The following is a 24,545-nucleotide window of genomic DNA, read 5'->3' as shown; positions in this document are numbered from 1 at the left end:
TTATTGAAAAGGATTTCATATAATCAATTAGTATTATGCCATGTAAGAACACACTTTTTTGTAAACAAATTAATTTAATGAATTGAAAATGAAAAACAAACACAAAATAGATTTTTTTAAAACGTTAAAAATACAGCGAAATATTGTAACGTTCAATCATACATATGTAGGTATAGTAAAGCTTAAATGAATTACATTGCTTAGTTGTATATTTTATTTTGTAAAAAAATACAAAAACATTAATAAGCCTTCAGTAATAAATTAAAGTAAATAAAAAAATGAACAATTTATTAAGACAAGTAGCTAAGCACTCGCCTAAGTATCTGCCTGTCTAACGTGTATCAGGTTTTAAACTCTCTCTCTACACAATGTCCAATTATATTTCAGAAGTTTCCAATTGAATTTCAGAAATTTTCAATTATATTTCTAAAGTTTATAATTGTATTTTACAAAATTCTAATTATATTTCAGAATTTTTTATTTCTATTTCAAAAATTTCCAGTTGTATTTCTATTAGAAATTTCTTAAATACAACTGGAAATTTCTGAAATATAATTAGGAACTTCGAAATTTTAGAAATTTAGTTGGAAATATCTGAAATGCAATTGGAAACGGTGTAGAACCTACTCGTACATTTGTTTTTACTTTAGAATATTGTCATAGATTTTGTGTTGAAAATGCAACTTCATTTTACAATTAACATACTCAACATCAATTTCAAGTGCACTTTCATTTTAGCTGTTTGTCAATAACTAGTTGTAATTTTGATTTCCGGAAAAGATTCTAATAAATGTGTATGTGTTTCTGAATGTTTGAAAATAAGAAAATATTACTTCATCGGTGTTAGAAATTAAATTAAATTATTGTATTGTATTTTTTGTATAATTATTCTCTTCTAAAATTTTTGACATGTTTTCTTTCCATCTTTGTTTTAAATTAAAATCTTTAAACTTGCAAATATTAGAAGAAGATGCCCTCAGATTTCTGACTTATAATTTGTTGCTAATAGTACTTTTAATATATTTTCAGTTTCAAATAACAAATAGGATAGTAAAAAAAATCTGTTTATATCATGAAGTTATCTCTAATACTTTAAAAGATATTTAAGTTTCAATTTTGAAATTTTTACCTTGACTTTATTATGTTTGTCGCAAATATCTTTCGTAATAGTTGTCAAAAATTTGTTTAAACTTCAAACTAAGACGTAAAACCTTTCTTTCCAAAATCTCAATTCGCCTAGTCGTGAAAAATAATCAAATTGAAAACTTTGATTATTGACTATTAATCTTAATTTTTTTTAAAATCATTTTCACAAAGATTTTTAAAAAAATTGTAATATTGCTAAAAAAAACTAGCCACAAAAATTTATCTCAAAGATTTTCAAAAAAATTGTAATATTGCTAAAAAACTAGCCACAAAAATTACTAATTATACATTTTTAAATCGATATAAATAAACGTGCATCCTACTTCAGGCAATTGTCGAACATAGTGAGTTTTAACAAAATTCTAAGCTTATTATTGAATCAAAAAATGTAGTATCGAGTTTTTCAAATTTATTCACAAATTTTAATAAATAAATTTATTGGATAGATCTGTCATTTAACACTAAGTAAATGACCAAACACCTATTTCTTTTAAAATTTCAATAATTTATATTTGTGATTGATTTTCGGATATTTTTATATGGGAGTTATTTTCAAAATTGCGAACTGTATTTTGCGCACAAAATTCACATGGACAGCCAGAAGGTCGAACTCATAAAGTGATTCTGAGTCGATCGTTACAATTTAAGTTAGGTGTTAGACTAATATTTTTGGGCGTTAAAAACATCGGCACAAACGCACAATACCCTTCCCACTATGATGGTGAAGGGTATAAATTCAAACCTATTTTTCTTAAAATTGTGACGAATATTTGGGAAACCAAAAATACTTATTAAACTACCGCACCTAGCCTATATCAAAAATATATGTAAGTTTCATTCAATGAACAAAAAAAATTTTTTTTAGTAAACTTGTGTTATTAATGTTTTTCTTATTATTGTTTGTCTAATTATCTATCTTTTTAAATAACTGATTTTCAAATAATTTTTTTAAACAATTTCTTCTTGTAAATTGTTTTATCCTTTGTTGTATTTTTAGCCATTTTCATAAATAAATAACGTTAATAACTGACAGATGGCATAAATTAAATCAAAATCTTATCATTTTCATACATAAACATAGCATATTTTTGAGAATCAAAACCCTCTATCTATTATAAAGGTCCCCAATAATGGAAAATTTTAAAAACCAATTACATCATCGCCGCCAGCCTCAACAACTCCAATGGGAAATGAAAGCTCACCATTAACTTGACAAAACTGCCAAAGGGTTTTGAAAAGTTAGCTCGAATTTAATTTTTATTTTTACATAAACATTCATTGACTTTTTCAGAAAAATTTGAAACTATTCTATATCAAATGAATCTGAAATTCTATTGAATACTAAAGGGTAGCTGTCACTTTTGAAGCTTTTATTCTATGACATTTGACAAGTAGAAACTACGCCATTACTAAAACACGCTTCAAAAACGCATTGAAACTATTAAAATTCACTACAAAAAAGTGTCGAAGAAAACTCAGGTTTGTCCATTCCTCGTTGTTCTTTGGAATTGGGCATTCCACAAACGTCATAGTGGTCGGAGTTGGATGATATTAATCTGGACAACGTTTACTTTCAACAAGACGGCGCTACGTGCCACACAAGCAACGAAACCATTGCTCTTTTACGGGAAAAGTTTCCGGACCGTGTTATCTCTCGAAGAGGTGATCACAATTGGCCACCGAGATCTTGTGCAACTTTTTCCTTTGGGGCCACGTGAAATATAAGGTCTACGCCAACAGCCCAGCATCGATTCAAGACCTCAAAGATAGAATTCGTGAGGCTATCGAGAAAATAGGGCAGCCACTTTGCGATTTGGTTATGGCAATTTCATGAAAAGGATATGGTCCTGTAACATCAGCCATTTGACTGATGTTGTTTTTCATTATTAACGGCATACCTTCCTCTTTATTATGAAATAAACATTCGATCATTTATCTCAAAAAAATAAATAAATTAAATTAAATAACACCTCTTGTTGGAAAACCATGTATAATTTATTTTCAGAATGTGTTTTTTTTGGTCTATAAATAAGTTTTTACTCCACAAACAAATTTTGCTAGAACGGAGTCAAACGACTTTTTCCCTCGGTATCTGTAATTTGTTTTACAAATATATGTCATCAATAGAAATAAATAATTTTACTTTATTTCAAATGGAATAGCAATTTGGTGGTAGCGTTCACCTTGTTTGTTCGTCTGCAAAAAGTGGATTTTTATGGACATATTGACACCAATTTTAGAGAACGCAGCCATAATTGTCTGTACGGATCTCTGATAGCTTTAATTTTTCCCAGTAAGCTCTCTATAACTTATTTAATTGACTTAACTAAATGTTTATTAACCCGTTAAAACGGGAGGTTTTAATTTTCACTAACTTTCAGAAGAATTTCTAAAAATTTTCCATGATATATTTCACTATTCGCTGGTCCATTCAAAAATATATTTTCCACATTGGATTCAATGCAACAATAAGTACGCACAATTACATTCCATTAAATATTTTTATTATTTTTTTTCAATTTTCAATCATAGTGCAAAAAATGGTAAAAAAACCCTTTGGCAGTTCGGTTTACTTAATGGCCTACTTTAATTTTCGGCATCGATTTTTTGATAAACGATTTCCTAAAGGTTCTCAATCGGGTTTAGATCTGGTTATTGTGGTGGCCATTCCATTACATAAACTCTTTCTTGTGCTAACCACGATTTAACAACAGCTTAGGGTCGTTATCGTGCTGAATAACTCATCGAAGCGGAATATTATCCCAGCATAATTCATCCATTATTTCATTAATTTTGAGCAATGGGCCAACTCCAGCAGCTGAAAAACTACCCCCATACCATTACGTTGCATCCTGCATACTAAAAAAATATTCCAAGCACATGAATATTTTGTTTACCTTTAAAACTAGTTTAAACAACTTTTGTAAAATTCTGTTGCTAGTTGCATATGTTTTGACCACCACTGTATAATAAAATTAAACATTTTTCGTAGACAACACTGTTACCAAAAATTATTGCTATTCATGCAACATTGTTTTGATTTCGCTTATCTTTCCGATTTATTATTATTTTCAAAAAAGCCTAAAGATATGCCATTGAAAATAATCAATTCAAGTGTACTTTGGACTTTTAGTTCGATGAGTTGGTGTAACATTGGCGATAACAGTTTGTCATTAAAACATAGAAAATTTCTGTTGTTGTGTATTTTTCTAAAAGACGGGTAAACAAACTACCCCCACCTGTTTATGTAAATATAAACACATATAAATACATACATATGTACGTATGTATTTATAAAAAAAAACCATTTCGTTTTATTTTAAGAAATAATAAGATGCTAAAATAAAATTGGCAGCCTTAAACGGAACCAAAAATTACAAAATTGCTATTGAAATAAATGAGCAAAATAAACACAAGAAAAATATGGAAGTATACATAAGTATGTAGGTAAAGCCCGACTAAATAATACACTACACTTATTATATAAAATACAATAGGAACACACCATACAAAACCTTAATATAATTCTTATTTTAGTTTAGATTATTTTACACATAAGTAGTTTTTTCCGAAGACTGGGGAGCAGTTCACGCTTATTCCTTAAACTGACTTGCACATACATACTACGTTTATACGCACGGCTTATTCGCAAATAAAAATATTGCATTTAGAAAAATTTGCCGCATAAACAGTGAATTAATTTTTTATTTGCGAATAGCTAACTCACGAAAACAATTCCTGATTAACGACACTATTTGCAAATAAGATTTTAAGCATTGCCATATGTTTTAACATTTTTAGTTTATTAAGACTTTTTTTAAATATTTCATTGTGTTTTTGCATTAATTGGATTGCGAGACAAATATGAATTTTAGATTCTATCATTTTTGCATTTAAAAAATAAAAAATTTATCATATTTTGTTCAAAAACATTACTTTTATTTATTAAAGTTTACCATCCGGCATCACATAAAAACATAAATTTTCCGACTTATAAACAGTGAGTTAGTTAATTGCAAATAATTTTTATTTGCGAATAGGCTACGTATAAACGTAGTAACATATAACTAACTTTTTGTAAGCGTTCGAGGTAAGTATTTGCGATCAATGACATTTCAGTTTTGTTTCAAAATCTCTGGTTAAAAAATATTTTTACTGAAATTGGTCCATTGTCGAAATTGGTCAAGTTGTGATATACTTGTTGAAATGATATAAACTTAGTATCCGAAATGTAGACAAAAGTACTGGCAATTTAAATTTTTTTTACTTTATTGTTAATATTTTAATATTCTTTCAACAGTATTTCTGAAATATGAGAGTGTTTTTTACTATAGGTTATCTGAGAGATTTATACGCCTATAGAGTGGGATAGATTTTGCAAAAATAAGAGTATGTGAAAAATAATTTGGTCTTTATGTTCCATTCAGAGGGTACTATATCTTAAAAAAAACAAGTAAGAGAGTTATATTCGGCTGTGCCGAATCTTATATACCCTTCACCAAATTATACTTCAATATACAAATTTTAAATATTTTTAGGTAAACAAAATTTATTTTTTTCAGTTTTTTAATTTTTTGGAAAAAAAAACTTTTTAATTTAAAGAATTGTTTTTTTTAATTTTAAAATTTTTTTTTAGTTTTTACAATATTTAGCAAAAAAAATTTTATGAAAAAAGAAAATTCGGTTTAAAAATTATTTTTTCCAACTTACTATGATCTTATATACGTCGTTGCAAAGATCTTTGAAATATCTATCATTAGATATCCAAATTGTCTATATTAATGACTTAGTAATCCAGATATACACACAATTACTGAAGTATACGTACGTTCTACTTTTTGGGACTTTTTTAAAAAATCGTAACTGTGTGTAGGTCAAAAAACTAGGTTGTCCTGGTTTTTTCCTTATATCTCAGCAATTTGTGGACCGACTTTGCTGATTTTAAATAGGAAACTTCTCGAAAGCATGTCTGACAGAATTATTGAAGATTTGGATCCCGAAGATATCTGGGGTCTTCAGAAAATTGATTTCAACAGACAAACGGGCATGGCTTAATCGACTCCACTATCTATAAGGATTTATAGGGTCGGAAATGAAAAATGTAGAAATTACAAACGGAATGACAAACTTATATATAGCCTTCTCACGTAGGTTAAGGGTATAATTAAATGTAGTCAATTTAAACTATTATTTTTGCCCTCAAAATTATGTAATACGCTCTAAATAACATTTTAGTGTTTCTCCTATTAAAATCATCTTTAAAAAAAAGTTTCAAGGGTTTTTGTTTTTTCAGTCGTGGTTTTCATTATTGTGGAATTCCCATATTGAATTGAGACAACAATTGTTCATATAATGGGTCGAATATATCTCCCATTGTGGGATTTAGAAAAATTATACCGCTATCCCATCATTTTCAATCTAGTTTATAATCTCAGTTTCCACTATGTAACACCTCAGTCTTCAAGCCGGAGCTATTATTACGTTCTTATTCGACCAAAAGCTCCAAAGTTTCGTCCTCCTCCCCACTCGCCCTACAGACGTCATTGTCTGAATGCGACATTTACGAACGGTGCGATTTCAATTCAATATGATCTGTAAAGACAGCTATTAGCCTTCATAATACTGGTGTGTTCATATTCAGGATGCTATTCGTTCTATTCCACCCCGGTGAATTCATGCCATTGCATAATGTCTTCATTTCATGAGTTATATTTTAAAATTCCGGACAAGTGAAACCAATATGAATTTCATACTTTCACCTGTGAGAATTCTGGCAGCTAGGCTGTCTCTGAATATTCTTACAATATCCTATTATCATGTCATTTTAAGCATTTAATACTTTCGATGATTTCAACAACTACTGGTCTACTGAATTGTATATTTTCATTGCTCATTTCCTTAATTCAAACATTCAAATCAAATGTGAACTTCTAAACTTTTAATGTCGATTGTAAACTCTGGAGACATTATCGGAAGGAACGATAACTGTGTGTTACAAACAATGTCTGTAATAGGTGCACTTCGCATTGCGACAGTAATTGAGACAATGAAATGATAACATTATCACAATCCAACAACAACAACAATAACAAAAACAACAACCACAAAAGAATTGGAGCATATAAAATGTGTAAATATTTATACTCCCCACATAGCAACAACAAATTGTTATAAATAAAGAAAATGTTATTAATTTCAATATTCTTTACTAGACTGTACCTCTCAATAGAGGGATGGGGAACAACAGGATTTCCGAGGCATTGCAATTGTAACACTTATTTATTTATTCATTCATTTGATTTGAAAATTGAACTTACCATTTCTTTAGATTAAATCCTTATTTGGGGAGTGACTTTACAGAATTCGAATTTTAAATTCAATTCAATTCAGGTCAGTCTGTCAATTGAGCCACAATAAACACGTTTAAAAAAACAACAACAAATTTTCGTTTATTTATAAAACTGATAAAATTATTTCATAATTTCAAATTATGTTTCATTATTTTCAACTTGTTCCTTTGTTCACATTATTAACAATATTATAAAAGAAGAACAAACTTGTAAGCCTTGAATTTTATAATCTTTTAAACTACAAGACTTTAATTAGACACTTTTTTCTACTATTGTGACTGCAGCATTTGTGTGTGATTATTATTTTTATTTAATAAATTATTCCGAATAGCGCGATTGTCGATTAATGAAAACAACGTTTCTTTTTTGTAGTCCGATCAAAAATCAACTAAAACGCAAAGAAAATACTCGAGAATCTTTATACCCAAAAGAAAATCGTGATTCCTATAAGTCATCGTCGTCATCCGACTATGAGTGGTAAATGAAAATAATAAAAAAACGACTAAAAAATACATAATAAAATCAAAATCAAAATAAAAACAAATATAAACAGTTTATTTTGAGTTTTTTTTGTTTTGTTACTGTTACTGTTTAACACATTTATTTAATTTATTATAAGTATGTTTATTATTTTCAGTTTTTACTAGAAAATACAGAACGAGCATAAAAACAAAACCAACGAGGGAGAACAAAACACAGGCCAGTCAGTCAGCCAGCCAGTCAGTCACTCACTCAGTCATTTTGTGATAAGGATAACAACGATAATTGTTTAAATGTATGAAAATACAATAACATTTTATTTATACTTGCACATAGTACATATCTACATAAATGTACATATAATAAATATAAACTAAATGTTATAAATTCTTAAATAAACAGTTCTTTGCAGTGTTGCCTAATAAGAGAGTCGTGAAAAGTTGCGATCTCCGACATAACAAAGGTTTCTCTTTTGTAAAAATTCATATAGATTTGTATAAATCACATTAGGGTTTGCAATACCGAACTGGTATTCCGCAAAGTGATCGTGAACAACTATAAGTATTTCCCAACTCTATGGAATCAAATAAAACATAATTGCTATATGAGAACCCCTGCATATTTTTGGTGTAGCATAGTGTTATTTACCCATTTTAAACGACATATTCTGGGAGAGACATTTGTATGGGGGTTTGGTGAAATAATGTACCGATTTCTACCAGTTTCAATAATCAAAACAAGTAAAATTATACTTAAAAATATTTTTTTAAATATTTTTATTTAAACAAAATTAATTTGTTTTTAAATTTTTTTATGCAAATTCTTTTTTTAATTTTTTTAAAAAAAGTTTTCTCCAATTTTTTTTTTAATTTTTAAAAAAAAATTTTTTGGAGATTGATCGATCTATACTTAATTATTTTATGTTTTTTATTGACAAAAATAAATGCATTTTTTTAATTTTTAGGTCATATTTTGTTTTTTTTATGCATATTTTAGGCGCATATTTTCCAATAATAAATGCATGAAAATCCGCCCCCTAATAATCACACATACGACTGTTGTTTTTGTTTTTACACAGTTTATTTACTAATACATTCTAACCACTTAGGTTTTTGACAACTGAGTTAGGTCTTTGACAGGAGAGTTTCCGATCTAGGAGGACATTTGGATCTTGGGGGTTTGGTGAAATAATGGACCGATTTCTACCAGTCCTAGCTCTGAAAATGTATGTGCCCAATTTCATCGAAATATCTTCAAAATTGCGTACTTTGCGCACAAGGTCTATATGGACGGACGGAAGTCGTTAAATCGATACAGAAAGTGATTCTGAGTCCATCAGAATACTTTTGGGCATTACAAACATCAGCACTAACGCAATGTACCCTCCCCACTATGGTGGTGTAGGGTATAAACAATGTAAAATCGTTTAGTTAATTATGTACTTTGTTATTAACATTGGTAATGTTCTCTCAATAATTTACAAACAAAACAATAAAATTAATATTGTTTGTTTTGGTATAAAATCGACCTTGCCATTAGATTATGAGTACAAACCAAAGTTTGATTAAATTGTATGGTTATAAATATTTTTGAATCTATTACAGTGTTGGAAAAAATAATAGCAACAGCAAATAATTTTTTAAATTTTTTATTAACCCTTCAATAAATAGTATTAAGTAACTACATCAACTTAAAAAGCTTCAATGTGCTAATATATAGAAATAAAAAAAATTTCATCGAATTTAGTTATTATTTTCATATCTGAGGAAAGCAACTTTCTAATAATTATGATATCCTGATATCTCCGATTCATAGATCTTACACTTTTAAATTTATAATAAATGATGTTTTTTATAGAGGCGGATGAATCACTTTAAATTGAAATAAAACTGAGATAAACTTTTTTAATATCCATCCATTGTAGATCCAACTTACTATGGCCTTATATACGTCGTTGCAAATGACTTTGAAATATCTATCATTTGATATCCATATTGTACATATAAATTACTAAGTAATCCAGATATACATAGATCTCAGCCATTTGTACGCCGATTTTCTCGAGCAATCATGTATGTAAGTTATTTAGGGAATAGGGAAAGTTGATTTCAACATACAGACGGACATTGCTATATCAGCACCGATATCTATAACGATCCAGAATAAACATACTTTGTGGGGTCACAAATGAAAAATGTAGAAATTACAATCGGAATGACAAACTTATATACAGTCAAGGAAAAAAGTCTAAATACATCCTACGATTTTGAAGTTTTAGAGAATTAGTGGCAAAAATTAAAAAAGATGTTATAGCAATGTTTAAGGTATTTATAATTAAGACTGTTTGAAGTAAAAAATAATATGAAAAAAATATAACATAGAAATTATTGGGGATAAACATTATTTGTCAATTCACAAGGTCTATTATCATTCATATTGTCATAATGTCCTGATATATCAAAAATTGGCGGAAAAGATCGAAAAATGTTCCAATAATATTGTTACTCCACGAACAATTATAAAAATTTTACATGACAACGTATTTAATAGCAGAACAACACCCAAAAAACCTTTCAGCGAAGAATCGTAAACTTTGGCTTGAATTTTTTAAAGCTCATATGAACAAGGGTATGGATTTTTCGAAACGTGTTGTCCAAAGTTTGGAGAAAACCAAACACTGCATTTGATCCAAAGAATATTAGGTATAATATTCGTTCAAACATGGTGGAGGCAAAGTTATGGTTTGGGTGTCATGGCGTCATCTGGAGTGGGTCGTTTGGTTTTTGTCGAGCGTAACATGGACCGCTATCAATATAAAAATATATTGGAACAGAATATTAAGGCATTTGTTGATAGTTTGGTCCTGGGAAATCAATGGTTTTTCCAACTAGATAACGACCCGCTCTTTTTCGAGCATACGCCGAAAAACACCATCTATTACAGAGAATTTGGTGAAATTAACGCACGTCTTATTGATGCCCAAGGTGTACCAACCAAATATTAAGAGTTAATTTTTATTTATTAATTTTATATAAAATTTTGAAATAATAAGGGTACTCATTTAAACGCTTAAGTTTCCCATTTGGGCAAATGTGCAAAATTTGCGCGACGTGTTTCATGAACTCACCTTTTCAATTTTGCGCAAGTTTATACAGAAAATTTATATTTGATAAAAATGTCAAATAAAAATAAATTCAACAAAAGCTTTTAAAAAAATTTGTTCAAATTGCATACATTTTAATTTGAAAAATGTTGAATGAAAGTTAAATCTTTGGAACAAATGGTGGTATACATAGTTTGGAAGATTTTGTTTATATTCTATCTGTTCGTTAATGTTTTCAGACACAATGCCATTTAATCCAATCATTCTGTTCCAAAGTTACACAAATTTCACATGCACACAAGTTTTATATTTTTTGATTTTTATTTCTTATAAATAAAAATAAACAAAAGCAGCTGATTCATCAAATGCACAATAAATTCAAGTTTGCGAGTCTAAATTGACGCGCAAACTTATCGGAGTTGTGCAAACGAATTTCCATACATTTTTTGACAGTTCATTTGCGAGAGTGTAAAAATGCACAGATTGCACAGTTTGCGAGACATATAAGCGTTTACATGAGGACCCTTAATATTTATTTTTTTGTAGCTGTATGTATTTTTAATGTTTTTGTTATTATTGTTTTTATTATGTAAATTAATTAAAATAAATCATAGGGTGTATGTAGACTTTTTTCCTTGAATACCCACTCATGGTGAAGGGTATAAAAACCGAAAAATAATTGTTAGTTTCGGTTTTAAGTCATGAAAACACACGGTTTCGATTAAAACCGAAACTCTAATATGTACATGTAATTAATAAGATAAGAATACTTGTATAGATTGGTTTAATACAGTTTTTATGTCGTATTAAATTTGCTTTTGGTAGAGAATTTTTTTAAAAACTCCCAATCACCAACTAAAACTTAATTTATCCAGAATATTGCAGTTCAAATCTCTACAAGCAAAAGCTAATCAGCAACAATTTATTATAAAAGATACAAGTTATAATAGTCTAGTCAATACAGCTAATTTAAAAAAATAAACGTCATGAAACTATAAAAAAGTAATACATATATTTTAATACAACTGCTGTAATAGCTACATAAATAAATACGTCAAATTTAATTTAATTCAGTACAATAACACAGAAGTTTCTGCTAAAATAATTATCTCCATATAATAAAAATAAATGGGTGTGAAGATAAATTCGTAAGTTAAATACGTTCCACATCTATGGTAACTACATAAAAAAGCACTGTTAAATAAAGTGAATTTGAAAAACTTAGTTTTTTTTTTTGCAAAAACGCATTAAAATTAATTTTTTTTTCATCAATTAAAGAAAATACTTTAAATTTAAACTTTTAGTTAAAAAATAAAAAAAAAACATCTACATATTAAGATTAAAATTACAGTGTTTATATGTAGTATTCAAGTTCATTGTCGGGCAGACCTGAATGGGGTTTCGACATAATGGGTGAAAGCTGAGAGGGAGTGGATATCAAAACTATATAGGGTATAACCAGTTGTTTCTCAGGGAGGGCGCTACGAGGGGCGGAATTTGTTTCAAAATTGTTTAAACATTAATGTTCAAAGTGTTATAGGGGCCATTTAGGAAAGAACATAAATGTTAAAACAATCTCCCTGAGAAACAACTGGATATACCCTATCTAGTTTTGATATCTACTCCATCCCAGCTTTCACACAGTATGTCGAATTTTAATCTTAATATGAAGAACAGGCCTGTCACACATTTTGTTCGGAATGGTTTCAATTCCGTAGTTTTTATTCCGATCGACTTCGTTTTAGGTTCTTCAGATTCCGTGTAACTTATTAATTCCAAAAAAATTTAATAATTCTATATTTCTGATTTTAATTTGACAACGTTTTTAATATCAAAACAAAGGTGAAGGTTTTGGTACAGAAATTGATGAAAATTTTTAGAAAAATAAATAAATACAAAGAAATATCAATTCCACTTTGAAAACTGAAAGTGGTTTCATTCCGAAAGAAATTTTCGTTTTACTTTTTCTGAAGAAGCAAAATGCGGAATTAATTCCACTTTCGATCGGAATGGAATTCTGTGACAGGCCCGGAAGTTTTTTTTTTAACTAAAAGTTTAAATTCAAAGTATTTTCTTTAATTGATGAATAAATTTATTTTATTGCGGTTTTGCCAAAAAAAAACTAACTTTTTCAAATTCACTTTATTTAACAGTATTATGTTATGTAGTTAACATAGTTGTGGGACGTATTTAACTTACGAATTTATCTTTCGAATAATCGAACAACTTTTTATGATAAATTTAAAAATGTCTTGATTCGAATAACGAATAAAAATAATTACTTTTATTATTATTACCTATTTTTTTTAATATTTTTTTATGATGGCATTTTTAAATAGCAGAGGAGTAAAAGTGATATCTAGGGATGCCACAATATGATATTATATTGAGAATTTTTATTTTGAAATCTAACAAATTAAATACAACCATTATGTTCAAAATTATATAAGTTACCCCAATAAGTTAAATTTCTAAACATAAATTTTTGTAATTTAGAAAAAAAAATACTGAACGATTTTGGAATGGATCTCGAAACAGAAATTGTAGGGTCAAGTTATTACAGGGAGGTCGTAATGCAAAAATAGGTCATATCGCCATAATGTATTAACTAATCTTTATGTTTAAACAAATAATTCTAAGCAAAATGTTAGCTCAGAAGCAAGTGATATTGAAATTTGGATACCCTATAATAAAAAATAATATGTAGATAGATTTTGTTTTTCAAGAGAAAACTAATAGAAAATCTGTTAAAGTTAATTTTTGATAATTACTTTTGTAACGTTTTTGTAAATATATTGTTACGAAATTGTACTTGAATTCAAATATAACGATTTTAACGGCTGATTTAAAAATAGCATAATGCTTTCAAGTAACAGTTCTGTAAAACTGTAACATATCTGTGGGCATTGTTAAATAAAAGCTTTCAGTTGATTTGATTGTAAGTTGGCAACGCTGTATTCGATTTCGAATAATCAGTAGAGGTTGCAGTCGTTAGTGAGTTTATCAGAGACGCTTTTCGAAACATCATCTGAGTGCCTTAAAGTGTGTTGTGTTTTTCAAGTAAATTCGTGTACATTATAAATTGTGTCTGCAATTCTGAGAATTTATAAACCTGTATAAAAAAACATTTAGTGGCTATTTAATTCTGTTGTTGTACATTTTAAAGAAATAAAGAGTTGTTACAATTTTCAAACTACTAAACGGCTTTTATTTGCAATCAAAAGTATCCGGTTTATTTAAAGGAAATAAACCAGCGTTTTGAAAAGGTTAAAACGTAACAATATTTTATTGAAAATGTGTGTTTTAAACATTTTCAATAAAATATATTTTAGTAAATATTACTTGATTTTGATGACCTCTAGTGACATTAAAATATGTTTGAAAAATATGATGAGACCATACATTTTATTTCCTTCATATTTTTGCCTATGAAATTAATCACCGTGTGCGTGTTTGTTTCATTTCGCAGATATTAAAATATTTCGGTAAAATGAACTCAATACCTCAACAAAAGAATTCCAGTACATATTAAAAATTGTATAATTTGGCAACTAGGTACATATATTTTCAAAACAATTCACGTGTTCTTTCAACAATACAAAGAAAATATTTATGGAATTTTCACAAATTAAGTTTTCTGTTTGTGGACTTGTGTATTAATTGTGACTGGTAATGCCAACATAAATATGTATTCATGACAATGAACTTTTCTTGCACATTTTACAAACGAAATGAAACTATTTACTGTTTTATCAATAACAAATTCTTTTGTCCAGGAATGGGATTTACAATTGTTTATACCGGCAGTAAACTGTAACTTTTCAAACGCACCAAGTAACGATACGATTAAATACATATATAAGTAATATACATATGGGGCATTTCATGTCAAGTTAACCAACTTTTGAAATCGATGTCTTCCGATCGGTATGAAATTTGCACCAAGGTTAGTTCTATTGGATGGTTTTAGACACAATTTTTCTGAGTATGTGTTTTTTCTCATCCATGTAACTTATTATCTATAGTTCTTAGCAAAATGTATCTCAAATAGTTTAGATTTCTTCAATCTTTGGAAAAAAAAATTTGACATTTTTTTCCGAAATACGCATTTTTTCTCAAAAGAAAGCTTAGATATTTTCCTTGAAGACCTATTTGGTCGGTTAGTGGGATTAAATGTTTTGTAATTCAAAACATAAAATTTTTAACTTTTTTTAAATTTTGTTTGCTTAGATATTTTACTTTAAGACCTATTTGGTCGCTTAGTGGAATGCGAGTGAGATATCTATCAAAATAAATATTTTTAAACTCAAGACATAAAATAAATGGCCCCTTTTTAAATTTTTTTTTTGCTCAAAAGAAAGCTTTGGTCCATTCCTTTTAGAGGTTTTTGGTCGCTTAGTGGGATATCTATCGAAAAAAATATTTTGTAACTCAAAACATACAATTTTGATTTTTTTTTTGCAAAATCGAATTTTTTTAATTTTAATTTGTTTTGCTCAAAAGAAAGCTTAGTTGTTCTCCTTTAAGACCTATTTGGTCGCTTAGTGGGATGCGAGTGGGATATATATCAAAATAAATGTTTTGTAACTCAAGACATACAATTTTTGTGTTAAAACATTTATTTTGTTTGCATCCCACAAAGCGACCAAATAGGTCTTCAATCTGTGCCGAGAACCTTAATAGGTAGTTAGTGATTAAAAAGTCTAGTCGCAAACAGATCCACTCCGACGCCAGGGCATGGGTCGGTTCTAATACTTCTTTACCTAGTCCATGTATGACGTCGCTGCATGGATCGTCTATCCCCTTACGCACATACTCATGCGAATCACTTTAAAACAATTATAATAACAACAATCAACAAAAACCTGAAAGGTCAGCAGGGGAAACCCATGTTGGCTGATTGATTAAAAGCTACACTTACCCTCGCTGACAAACTGTCAATAAGGCATTTGTTCAAAGGTGTGCACTTGTAGTGCCGCAACGGAGGAAGAACCACTTCATCAGCAAAATCTGCAAAAATATTGGCCGTAAACCCGGTGAGCGAAATACCACGCAAACAACAGATAAAATTAGATCTTGAATACTGGCTATGAACCTTTTTAATATTATTACTTATAAACATGTCCATCAGTAGAAGGTTCTACTTATCAACAATGTTGATAGCATGCGGTTGATTAGCATTGATTATAAGTATGTTGCCCTACTAAATGTTTAAGCTGCTTACATTAATTTCGAAAGCTCTAGAATTTGAATATACGAGTTTTTACTGTTAAGAACAATCTAGGCTACTCAGATGCAGATGGCAGTGTGTATAAATAGTGAGTGCGGCTGCAGTAGTGAAAGAGTCTAATTTGAAACATCATTAAGTAAAGATATCAACTGCATTACCAGTGTATATTTGTACATTATAAAGTGTGTCTATTTCTTCGAATTTATAAATGTGTATAAAAACCAGCGTTGTCAACTATTTTTAACCAAAACGAGCCGTCAATACTGTCAAAAGGCGCTAAAAATTACATTTTAATATAAAATCACTAAAAATAACATTAAATTCAACTATTTGGTGTTTTAATTCTGGAACAATAGTACATTTTACATTAAAATACTATTTTTAAGTAAAATATTTCAGTTACATTTTTGACATTTTAAATTAAGTTTAGTGTTGCTAGAAGAAATTTTGAAAATTCCCTATACATACTAATTGAATAAAATACTTGCTAAGATTTTTTGTATGTAGGGAAACATTTATTTAATGAAATTTTATGCAGAGTTCTTCTAAACAAAATGATTCCGTCTTATCTTTCACTGGCATAATTTGAAATTTTTAAGATGATTTTCCATTTTGTCAAATCATAAACAATATAAGGAAAACGCGCTGGTTTAGCGCCTTTTTCAAAAAAGCGCTAAGAAGAAAAAATACTACTTTTGGGTTGTTAAAAAGCACTAAATATAACGCGAAAAGCGTTAAATTGGCTACGCTGAATAAAAACACTGAGTGACTATTTTAAACTGTTGTTGTACATTTTAAATAAAGAGTTGTTACAAATTTTAAACTGCTAAACTGATTTTATTTGCAATCAAAAGTATCCGGGTTATTTAAAGGAAATAAACCCCTCGTTTTTAAAAGGTAAAAACGTAACAATATATTCATTCTATCCGACTGAGCCAGAACTTCTGTGATTATAGGAGCTGACGCAAATGCTCACCACACAATCTGGGGAAGCCCTGATTACAATAATGAAGTGCCCGTTTTTTATGGGCCCCCAGAGATTTGGGGTCTCGCTGCCATTTTTGCAAAAAAGTGATCATTTTCTCAGGCTCATATCTTGCAAACAGTTCGGAATTTTGATTTACTCTCTGAGGCAAAGTTGTAGCCCTTGTCATAAAGAACAAAAGTTGAACAAACATCAAAATCAAAAAAACATCTTCAAGATCAGAATCGCAAAAAACTTTAAAAAATTCAAAATAATTTATTTTTTTAAAAAGCTGCCTAAAAGTATGCTTAAGTTTAGTTTATGGTCAAAAACACTTAATTCCTTTAGTTTTTTCTTACTAACTTATAAATGGTGTTAAGAATTATTCCTAAAAATGTCATGCATTAAACACATTCAAGACAGCAGACTACCAACTTCAATCTGTCAATAATAAAATGCACACGTTTATATGAAGACGATTATTTTGACGACAGCACAGCTACACGGCCACACGACTACTCATGCCGATGTAGCCGAATTAGGCTCAATAATGAGATCTTAGGTACATTTTTGTAGTTGATTGTTTCCTAGAATTTTGAACGGTTTGCTACCTAAGGACCTGAACAGGGGCAAAATCTAATGATATGACTTTCGGAAAAACTGGGAGACACGGGGTTTTTCTTTTTGGTCATTTATAACGTAGTGGTGTCCGTATATGGTTATATTTTTTCGTGTTACACTGTGTTACCATCAGCGTTGCCGCTTTGGTCCAATTGGACCAAAATTGGTAGTTTTAAGTTAACAAATTGACTTTTGGTAGTTTGGTTGGTTTGTTCCGATTTTTGTCGCATTTTGGTAAGTTTTTTGAATATGTATTTTTAAGAACAAATTAACAAAAAACTTAACAAAAAAACTATGTTAATCCAAAATAATAAAATTATTTATAAAATATGAAGACAGAATTATCTTAATTAAATTAAATGTGTACGTATTTAGTAGTGTTCAGTTCAAAAAATGCCAAAGGCCTTGCAATACTAAAACTTTTAACGTATTATAATACATTTAATTTACACATTTTAAATATTTCAAAATTATAACACATGTTATTTTAATTGTGTGTAATTATGTTAAAAGAAGAAATAAGTAGTGAGCAAAAACATTTTTCTTTTAAAAGTTCAATAATTTATTTTCGTGAATGATTTTCAGAAGTGGGCAGCTATGACCAATTATGTACCGATCGACATTTGTGTTGAATTTTGTCGGGATACCAACACTTTTAGGAGTTTTATGCTCCTTAAAATAAGTTTTAGAAATGGGCCTTATATGGGGCTTATGGTCAATTATAAAACCATTCACACACAATTTTTAGATGTGACATATTTATGATTGTAGTGTAATTAAATAATATTCATATTGCTATAGCAGCAATAATATAATTTTAATTTAACTATTAATTTTGAAAGGAATCCAAATAGCATTTCACAAATATTTAAAATTTGGTAGGTTTTGGTAGTTTTTAATCTGAAATTTGGTAGGAAAAATATTTTATGAGTGGCAACGCTGGTTACCATACATAACGTGAGAAAATGTCACATTTTGCTATCAAAACAGTTAGTAATTTATGAAAATTGTAGCTGGCTGTGGTGTTGAGAAAATAAATTGGAAAAATACCAAAAAGGCAGATTAAAACAAAAAATTTATTCAAATAATACCTATATTTTCCAGTCTCTTAAATATTCCTTAGCACTGGAATTATCAAATTTTATATTTTTTATCAGCAACAATAAATAAATAATCCACGACCCAAAAACAATAATTTAATATCCAATCTTCAAGTCAAAATCCCGCTCTAAAAGTTAGTCAATTCTAGGTGTATGGGTAGGAAAATGTTTCTCGCCAATTAATTATTATGAAATATTCCCAACTCTGATATTAATATTAATGTATATATGGATGGATGTATGTTTGTATTAAAATCCACACTTTTATGTATTTGGAAAGTTCTTGGGGACAAACAATAAAAGAAAAAACCAACATACATAATTTGAATTGTATGTATGTATATATTTATGTACATATGTATGTATATACTTGTATTATACAATAATAAACACTTGTCTTTACATACAAAATATTATACATATATACATAATTGTATGTATACAAACTTTTCTTAATAAATTAAATGAAAATGTTTACTTACAGAAATTTCTTAAACAATTTGTAGAATGACACAAAATAGTAAATAATTGATGAAATTAGCAACATATTTAGTAGATTCACTTATTTTTATTCACTTTCTGTTTAGTTTATTTTCTTTTCGTTTTTAATAAACAATACTTTAGTTTAGAAATTTCTTTCTTTAATTTGTTTAAATTGACTTTTGTACTTTTGTAAATGTTGTCTTTGTTTTTAGTGTCGAATTAAATAATTTTGTGGAATTAGCACTAGCATTTGTATTTGTATGAATATTTTATTTTCTTTTTAAATTATTGTTATTTTTATGTACATATTTTATTTTATTTGTCTTTTTCTAATTTCCAAAAAATATTTATTTTAGATGAGCATTCATAGCACATGCACACACGTTTCACCTATAAAGTAAAGAACTAAAAGCACAGATGAAGAAAAAACTTGTTTATTGGATCCATTATTATTATTGGAACTTTCAACTTGCTTTTGGATACCGTAAAAAATGTAAACAAACTACCAATCAGTGATGGTACTATTTTTTTTATTTATGGTACTTTTGTAATTTTAACACAATCGGGTAGTAAAAAGCACAAATGTTTCAAAATCAAAATGAATTCATATTTATGATGGTATTATTTACATTATCGTACCAAACTATTTTGAGTGGGTATATTTAACATGAATCATATTTGGATTACAAATCAATTCTTCCATTATTATTTTCAGAAACAATCATATGCTTATTATTGTTTTAATACATATATCTGCAGATTTCGTAACTGAATATTCGTGTGGTCAAAAACAAAATTTTCTAATATTACTCTCTCATATATATATATTATTTCACTACGACAAATTATTACAAACTATTTTCCATTCCCACGACAGCCGGTTCTACGCACCGGAATGACCCGAGTTCAGTCGGCCAAGGGCTGTCAACTCAGCAATCACTACTGCTACAACAACAAACTATTTTCAGAATTATTTTTTTTTATAGCTTTTTGGTAATTTTATTCGAACTTTTTATTTTATATAATTCGATAGAAAATATTTAATTAGGCTTAATTAAGTTCATTTTATTGTAATTTATTTGTAATAATTCAAAGAATATCACTGAATACTAAAATTTTAGACAATTGGCCAATATAATAAAATGAACTTAAGCCTAATTAAAAATTTACTATCAATTTAATTAATTTTTTTATTACAATAATTTTTGAGGTTATTTTTGTTTGTGATAGAAATTAATCGATTGAACTGATTTTATTTTTTTTTGAATTGAAAATCGAATACAATTCTGGTGTCTGGTGAAAAATAAAAACGCATCAACACATAAACATTTTTGTTACCAACACATATTTAGAGTTAGGTACTTTTGTAGTAACACATATATAGAGTTAGGTACTGCTGGTATTCAAAGGATTTCAATTATTTCATAATTTAACCAAGTATTCATGTGCTCAAAAACTAAATATTTTGTACTTAAGTTTAAACGCCCTATTCATAAATGAATTTTAAATTTAAACAATGTTTTAAAATAAAATTTTATATGGAAATTTTGCTTTAAAACATTAATTTTTTTATGAATAAGTATTGAATTATTGATCGAACTTAAAAAAAAATGTTTTTGAAAATACAGTATTCGTATTTAAAATCACATTTTAGTTTTTTCTGTTTTCAATTACGAAATTGTATTTACCATTTTTTTATTTAAGTTCAACCAATAACGAAAATTGTGTATTCAATTATCCAAATTATCAAATGCAATACTCAAATTGTAATAGAAAATTTAGTTTTTGAGCACATGAATACTTGATTAAATTATGAAATAATTCAAATCCTTTGAATATCTTATAAATATTTGAATTGAAACTGTTTAAAAAATAGGTTTTGCATGTGTTGTCATTTTGTACCTTTCTTCTATTGTACATTTTTTAACCCATCATTGTTATGCGCAATTTAAATTTTCATCAGCTGATGGGATAAAACCGTGCATATGGTAAGGCAGTTAAGCAAAACATATCAATGTTGGCATTGCAGTTTTATACGCTTTTTGAAATGCTTTTATGTAACTGAAATAATTTTATATTTTTTTTGCGGATTTAATAGTAAAACTATATAAAAACATTTAAAAGCGAATTTTTGATAACAGTTGATAACAAAAATACATGTTTCTTAAGTATTATTGAATTTTGTACAAATATGATTTCATAATCTATAATGTAATCTATTAACCAAAGAAGACAATTTAAAACGTAAACCTCCACCATTACAGTTGTATACATAATATTTACAAAAACTGTGAAAATGCTTGGAAAAAATAATAGCAACCCAGAAAATTATACATACATAATATGTATTACATATGTATATTGATTTTACTGTCGTATGAGCGTATTCTATAATCAATATATTCCAAGTAAAAACTGCTTATTACACAGTTATAGGATCTAAAATTTAGCATCGAATTTTCGAGTATCTTATACCCACCTCATAGCTAGTGGTAAAAATATTTACCTCATTCTCACCGGGTTAAGTAAAATATCAAAATTTTTTAATTTTCATAAACAAGTGGGAAAATTCAAAATGTGAAAATAAATCTGTAATTTCTAGACTGATTTTACTAAAACAGTGGGGGAACTGAATAAAAAAGTGGAAATAATTCTGTAACTTCTAAACGAATAGCCCGATTTTAATAAGTTTAAGTTTTGAATTTGGGCTTATAACATTGAGGGGGGCCGAGCCACAATGCCAAAAATTGGGGCACCTCGGGTATATCAAAAATTAAAAATGATGCTAAATTTTTTTTTGCGATACTGGATGAGATCTACAAAAAACATTAGCCATATATTATCTCTCATAGCTTACGAGTTATTCGCAAAGTAAAATTTTATTTTTTTTTCCTACCTTGGTCTGCTTTTTTGCTAATAACGGATCCAATTCTATCTCGATTTTCTTGAAATATCTTTCTGAATTAACAATAAATTTATTAATAATCTTAATAAAGAATTGCAGTGTTGCCATTTTAGAAATGAAGAAAACTGTATAGTAAAAACGGGTAAAAAAATTACGAAAAAAAAGAGTAAAAAGCGCCAAGAGAAAAAAATTAAATTTTAACAAAAATATTTGAAAATTTATTTTTTCACTTGCAAATAACACATTCAAAACGGGTAAAAAGGGTAAAAAGGGTAAAATTTTTTAAAAAAAGGGTATTTGGAAAAAATAAAAGGGTAACGAGACCAAAAAAGCGTCATAAAATACCCGAAAAGAATTGGATCCCTTATTAGCAAAAATGCAGACCAAGGTAAATAAAAAATAAAATTTTACTTTTCAAATGCGAATAACCCGTAAACTATAAGAGATAATATATGGCTAAAGCAATGTTTGTTGTAGATCTCGTCCAGTATATTCCATATACATATTTTAAATTTTTGATATACCCGAGCACCATTTTAAATTTTTGATTCGAGGTGCCCCAATTTTTGGCATTGTGGCTAGGCCCCCTTAATGTTATAAGCACAAATTCCAAACTTAAACTTATCAATACCTCCTCTATAGTCATACGAAATTTTATTATTTCCACTTTTTTTCTGTTCAACTGTGCATTGCATGAATATAAGTTTTGAAGTTGGACCATCTTTGGGGTCAAAATAAATCAAAGGGGAGTTATATTAAATACTAGGGTATCCAAATTATTCGATTTTTCGTTGATAAATACATTTTATATATTCATTCAAAAAATATTATTTCTTCTTTATTTAACAATATTTATAAAAAAATATCTTTACTTACTTATTAAGCCAGCAAGTAATATTGGAGCCAAGGCATAACTACTTATTATTTGACTGAAACACTACTTACCTTTGGTCGAGATTTTTAAAAAATTCATGCGTCAAGCTTACAAATGTAGTAAATTTATATTAGCAGAGTTATACAAAATTATAATAGTAACTATATTTTTAGTATGCAGATTGATAAAATTGTATATTTACTGAAATTGACGGCTAATATAGTAGCAATTGTAAACCCTGAAATGTACTTACAATCAGTTAAGAAATCAGTTAAAAAAAAACAAAAAATATTGCCTTGTGTGGGAATCGAACAGTCACATTATTTGCTTGTGTTTGATAGTCAAGCCGCTAACTCACTGCTCCATGTACGAGTTATTTTATTGTAAGTTAACAATAGTTTGAATATGATATGAACCAAAAACTTAATGGCTTTGACAGGTGGCGAACCACTAACCTCCCGTTTTCCAGTCAAACACACTTGATAGCTGTGCTAAATGCAAAAGTTCATTACCAACCTGTATAAAAATAAGTACTTATTCTAGTAAATAAAATAATGTGCTGGGTAACCACCACTCATTACAAAATAATGCATGAAATAACTAGTTGTCATTACAAAAATTCACAAAATTTTTGCTGGGTAAGTATAAAAACCAGGCAGAATTGAAATAAATTGTATAATCACATTTTCATATTCATGTAGTATCAGAGTTGGGGGTAGTGCACTAAATTTGCAGTTTCCACTAAAAGTTAGTGATAGTGCAAAATGTTACACTATCACTAATAGCTATTTAGTGGTGAGTTAAAAAATAACAGCCTCACTAAGCAATAGTGGTAGTGGTACAAGAAAGTTTTTCACTAAAATTAATTTAGTGATAGTAAAAAACGTTTTTAAAGTTTAGTTGAAATTTTTTTTCTCCACTATCACTAAATTAATTTTAGTGTAAAACTTTCTTGTACCACTACCACTATTGCTTAGTGAGGCTGTTATTTTTTAACTCACCGCTAAATAGCTATTAGTGATAGTGAAAAATTTTGCACTATCACTAACTTTTAGTGGAAACTGCAAATTTAGTGCACTACCCCCAACCAATGTTTAGTGGTAGTGGAAAAATTTTCACTATCACTAATTTTTTTAGTGGTAGTTAAAATATGTTTCACTACCACTAATTTTTTTAGTGTTAAATAAAGTATTTTTCAGTGATGAAAAATAGTGGAAAATCAAAATGATGTCACTATAGTGCGATTTAGTGGAAACCTTAGTGCACTAAATATTTAATGCACTACCCCC

General features: G+C 28.4%; 1 protein-coding gene across 3 annotated transcripts in view; it reads right to left on the bottom strand.

The window, feature by feature from the left end:
• Nucleotides 1-19,596, bottom strand: part of cu (curled) — a 62,831-nt gene extending 43,235 nt beyond the window's left edge. Inside the window, exon 1 of one of the 3 annotated variants that reach the window (XM_065503300.1) lies at nt 19,477-19,596. In XM_065503300.1, the coding sequence (XP_065359372.1) occupies nt 19,477-19,541 (65 nt within the window). In that variant the 5' untranslated portion in view covers nt 19,542-19,596. Of the gene's footprint in view, nt 1-7,463; nt 7,615-19,476 lie in introns of those variants that run through there. The other 2 variants (XM_065503299.1, XM_065503302.1) reach the window with 2 other exon arrangements.
• Nucleotides 19,597-24,545: the final 4,949 nt, after the last annotated feature.

The sequence above is a fragment of the Calliphora vicina genome, chromosome 3 (genome assembly GCF_958450345.1).
Source record: "Calliphora vicina chromosome 3, idCalVici1.1, whole genome shotgun sequence".
In the NCBI taxonomy this organism is placed as follows: domain Eukaryota; kingdom Metazoa; phylum Arthropoda; class Insecta; order Diptera; family Calliphoridae; genus Calliphora; species Calliphora vicina.
This window is presented reverse-complemented; position numbering and strand designations above follow the sequence as displayed.